General features: G+C 50.3%; 1 protein-coding gene across 1 annotated transcript in view; it reads left to right on the forward strand.

Annotated features, from left to right (window-relative positions):
* Window positions 1-5233, forward strand: part of LOC104985834 — a 13242-nt gene that overhangs the window by 5783 nt on the left and 2226 nt on the right. Inside the window, exons 5-7 of the mRNA XM_010836221.1 lie at window positions 1826-1936; window positions 3397-3468; window positions 3770-3886. Of these exons, the coding sequence (XP_010834523.1) occupies window positions 1826-1936; window positions 3397-3468; window positions 3770-3886 (300 nt within the window). The remainder of the gene's footprint in view (window positions 1-1825; window positions 1937-3396; window positions 3469-3769; window positions 3887-5233) is intronic.

Genomic DNA, 5233 nt, shown 5'->3' on the forward strand with positions numbered 1-5233 from the left:
TTTCACTCTCCACTTTCACTTTCATCAAGAGGCTTTTTAGTTCCTCTTCACTTTCTGCCATAAGGGTGGTGTCATCTGCATATCTGAGGTTATTGATATTTCTCCCGGCAATCTTGATTCCAGCTTGTGCTTCATCCAGCCCAGCATTTCTCATGATGTACTCTGCATATAAGTTAAATAAGCAGGGTGACAATATACAGCCTTGACGTACTCCTTTCCTTATTTGGAACCAGTCTGTTGTTCCATGTCCAGTTCTAACTGTTGCTTCCTAACCTGCATACAGGTTTCTCGAGAGGCAGGTCAGGTGGTCTGGTATTCCCATCTCTTGAAGAATTTTCCACAGTTTATTGTGATCCACACAATCAAAGGCTTTGGCATAGTCAATAAAGCAGAAATAGATGTTTTTCTGGAACTCTCTTGCTTTATCGATGATCCATCGGATGTTGGCAATTTGATCTCTGGTTCCTCTGCCTTTCGTAAAACCAGCTTGAACATCTGGAAGTTCACGGTTCACGTATTGCTGAAGCCTGGCTTGGAGAATTTTGAGCATTACTTTACTAGCGTGTGAGATGAATGCAATTGTGTGGTAGTTTGAGCAGTCTTTGGCATTGCCTTTCTTTGGGATTGGAATGAAAACTGATCTTTTCCAGTCCTGTGGCCCCTGGTGAGTTAAGGGACACTGTGAAAAGCACTTAACATGCTTTATCTCATTCAGATGTCACACCAGCACCCCAAGGTAGGTGTTTCTATTCCTAGAGCTGAGACTAGGGGAGGTGAGTGAGGTGTGCAAGTGCAATATTGGATCCCAACTTTATTGAAAATTTTAATATTTTGCTCATCATACATTATTTTTTGCATTAACTTTGATTTTTAAAAACATTGCATTAAAATATTGATGATATTAGTTCTGAGCCAAGTGTTGCACTTTAGTCCCAGGCAGGCTATTTTTCTCATTTTCGAAGTAAGGAAACTAGGGCTCAGAAAAGTGAGGAGTCATGTATATCCTGTGTCCCCCAGCACATCCTCACGGGGCCTGGCGGGGTAGTGTGCCCAGCACAGCCTGTGCCCCAGAGGCCTTCACAGCCTTATCCCCAACCCAGGGTCCTCCCAGCAGCCCTGCAGCCGGAAGGGCCCAGACAGGTGGTTTTGCTTATGGAGAGTGAAACAGGGTTCTAGGAGCTGAGCTGGGATTCAAACCCCAGTCGGCCTGAAAAGTGAAAGTGTTTGTCACTCAGTAGAGCTTCCCTGGTGACTCCGGTTAAAGCGTCTGCCTGCAATGAGGGAAACCTGGGTTCAGTCCCTGGGTTGGGAAGATCCCCTGGAGAAGGAAATGGCAACCCACTCCAGTATTCTTGCCTGGAGAATCCCATGGACGGAGGAACTTGGTGGGCTACAGTCCACAGGGTTGCAAAGAGTCAGACACAACTGAGTGACTTCACTTTCTTTCTTTCTTTCATGTCTGACTCTTTGCGACTGCATGGACTGTAGCCCGCCAGGCTCCTGTATCCATAGAATTCTCCAGTCAAGAAATACTGGAGTGGGTTGCCATGCCCTCCTCGTGGGATCGAACCTGGGTGTCCCGCATTGCAGGCAAATTGTTTGCCACCTGAGCCACCAGAGAACACCTAGACATACCTTTCCCTACATCTCCTGGTGCTTTGAATGGCTCTGACTCCCCCCAGAACTTTCTGATCCCCGAACTTTTCACCCCCACTCCCATCCTCGCTCAGACCACCCTGAGCACTGAGCTCCTGGACCAGGCCCAGGGCAGATGCCCCCGGGGAGGGTCTGCTGCATCGAAGTGACCCAGCCACCCTCACCGCAGCGCCTCAAGATCCGGCTGTGCCAGCTGCAGAGGAGGTGTCACCGCAAGCAGGAGCAGTGGCAGCAGCTGGAACACGGACTCACCCTCCAGAAAGACGTGGGCAGCTGTGAGGTGAGCTCAGTCTGCTGGGTGGGTGGGGGTGGGGCAAGGGCTGGGGGCTGCTGTCTCCTCCATAATATCAGCCCCCAACACACACACACACACACACACACACACACACACACACACATCACTTACCCACTTCTCCCTCACGGCTTGTTGTTGTCCGGTTGCCAAGTTGTATCCGACTCTTTGTGACCCCATGGACTGCAGCATGCCACGCTTCCCTGTCCTTCACCATTTCCCAGGGTTTGCCCAAGTTCATGCCCATCCAGTCGCTGATGCCATTCATCCATCTCTTCCTCTGTCTTCCCCTCCTCCTCCTGACTTCAGTCTTTTGCAGCATCAGGGTCTTTACTAATGAGTCAGTTCTTCACATCAGGTGGCCAGACTAGAGGAGCTTCAGCTTCAGCATCAGTCTTTCCAGTAACTATTCAGGGTTGATTTCCTTTAGGATTGACTGCTCTGATTTGGTGGCTATTAGTTGTCAACGGGCTTCTCTAAGATAAGGCAGATGCTGAGGCCACAGGCTGTTAAGGTAGCTGGGATGCCCCCATTCAGGCATGTGTACCCCTAAATAATGTGATTCTTATTCATATTCTATTTCACCTCGGAGAAGAGTGATGCTTAGAAAGAATAAGTCAGGGCTGAAGTCAAGGGACTTGAAGCTATGGTTTTTCCAGTTCTCATGTATGGATGTGAGAGTTGGACTATAGAGAAAGGTGAGCACCAAAGAATTGATGCTTTTGAACTGTGGTGTTGGAGGAGACTCTTGAGAGTCCCTTGGACTGTGAGGAGATGCAACCAGTCCATCCTAAAGGAAATCAGTCCTGAATATTCATTGGAAGGACTGATGCTAAAGCTGAAACTCCAATACTTTGGCCACCTGGTTTGAAGAACTGACTCATTTGAAAAGACCCTGATGCTGGGAAAGATTGAAGGCAGGAAGAGAAGGGGACAGCAGAGAATGAGATGGTTGGATGGCATCACTGACTCAGTGGACATGAGTTTGAGTAAGCTCCGGGAGCTGGTGATGAACAGGGAAGCCTGGCGTGCTGCAGTCCATGGGGCTGCAAAGAATCACGACTGAGCGACTGAACTGAACTGAAGTCAGGAGCCAAGATTTCTGGGTTTAATCCTTTGAGCATCTCTTTCCTGGGCTGGGGATTGTGCACTAGTTACCCTCTGAACACCCCCCGGGTCCTCCCCATGCCAGAGTCTGCACCGTACTAGCCTCGGGGTTTGCTGGGAGGAGGTAGAGAAGCCAGGCTGGGGAACAGGGCAGTGCTGGGCACACCCCACATGGGCAGGGTGCAGTCGGTGAATGTGGGACCTTCTCAGGCTCTATGGGAGACTAGTTTGGAAGACACGAGCATTGGAGTCCATGGGCTTCTACTCCCAGCCAAGGAGCCCTGAGGGGGAGCTGGATTGGCCGCAGTTTACAGAGCCTGTTCTGGGTCTTTCTCTTTAAGGTGGGAAGCAAGGAAGCCGCAGCTAATGATGACTCTGAAGACCTGAAGTGTGGGACTCTGGAGCTGCCCCGAGTGAGGAGCCCTGGGTTCCTTCACGTTCCCCCGACCAAGCCCCTCCATTGGGTGTGGACCTCAGGTGTCCCCAGCCGGGTGGACTCTCTGGAAGGCCAGTCCATCCTGTGTCCCTCTTTGCAGGGGAGGATGCTCTGGCTCTGGGGAGTGGAGGGACTCATCCCAGCCCCTTTGGGTGTGGAGCACAGACCGAGATGAGAAGGTGGCTCCTGGCTCCAGGATGCCTATCTGCCCTGAGCAAGGTGGGGAGAGGGGGCAGGGGATTCTAAGAGGGGGCCCCAGCCTGCTCCCCTCCCTGCAGAACGAGCTGCTCAACTACGTGCAAGTCGCCATCAATGACATGGCCCGGCAGGGATGCTCTGCTGCCCACGCCATGCCCAGGGGCACCGGCCTCTTCTCCAAGCTTGACCTCATCCAGGTGAGGACTTGTGCTTCCCAGGCAGGCTTCGACCTGAGCCTGTCCTGGGCCTCGGCTCCTGGTGAGCTGCCCTGTTGGCCCTTCCCTCCCTGGCTGCATGGTGCCTGCATGTGTGCGGTAGGGTCTTGGGGTCTTTTTTAGCCTCTCAACAAACTTGTAGTGAGCACCTATTGGTGCTGGGTCAGAGTTGTAAAGGAAATCCTGTCCTGCCTGGTCTTAATGTGTAGTCCAACTTTGTTACATCACATACACACACACAAACACATACAGGGTACACACTCATACAGATAGTCATATGGTCTCGCCGAACACCCTGCAATACCCATGAAACATACATGGACACACCTGCAAAGCAACACACCAAGATGCTCACAGGTGTGATCATATGTTTGCACTGGGAGGGATATTTCAGTGACCGAGGGAGCCTCAGTGCTCCCGATGAGCACTGATGAGCTCCCGATGAGGACCGAGGGGTCCTCGTCTTAAACTTCAGGCTCTCCTCAAGTCCGCTGAGCTTTGCCTTCTCACTGGGAGGGTCCCCACCCCCATCAGTCGTCCACACCCCCATCAGTCATAATGCTGATGCTGCAACAGTGGAGGTCAGGTCATCAGACTGGCTTCCACCAATGACAGCACACCTTGTTTTAGTTTTAATAATATGAGACCTACTTCCAGTGCCCTAAGACTTACTCATTCAGAGAGCTCACTTCACTGTTTTCAGTACAGTCAGAACTGCACCATCATTCGCAGTATCTCATTCCTGAATCCTTTTGCCACTCCCCCCAAATAATACATTTTGTGTCTGGTTTCTTTCACTTTGCATAATGTCTTCATTATGTAAATCACTCCCTTTTATGACTGAATAATACTCCATTGTATGGACAGACCACTCTTGTTTATCCGGTAGGCAACTGACGGGCATTTGGGTTGTCTTCATTTGGCGGCTATTATAAATAATGCCTCTACTGCCCATGTTCTTTAAAAATATTTATTTATTTGGCTGCACTGAGTCTTAGTTGCAGCACAGGGGATTTTTTGATCTTCATTGCAACATGTGTGATCTTTTAAAGTTGCAGCACGTGGGATCTAGTTCCCTGACCATGGATCAAACCTGGGCCCCCTGCCTTGGGAGTTCGAGTCTTAGCCGTTGAACCACGAAGAAAGTGCCCATGGCCACGTACTTGTGTGGACATAACTTTTTCAGTTATCTTGGGTAAATGCTTGGGAGTGGAATTTCTGGTTCACGTGGTAACTCTATGTTTAACGTTTTGAGGAACTGCCAACTGGTTTCCAAAGTGGCTGTGTAATTTTACAATCCTGTGAACAAAGTATGAGGGGGCCAGTTTC

This window comes from Bison bison, unplaced genomic scaffold (genome assembly GCF_000754665.1).
Source record: "Bison bison bison isolate TAMUID 2011002044 unplaced genomic scaffold, Bison_UMD1.0 scf7180017864061, whole genome shotgun sequence".
Taxonomy (NCBI): domain Eukaryota; kingdom Metazoa; phylum Chordata; class Mammalia; order Artiodactyla; family Bovidae; genus Bison; species Bison bison.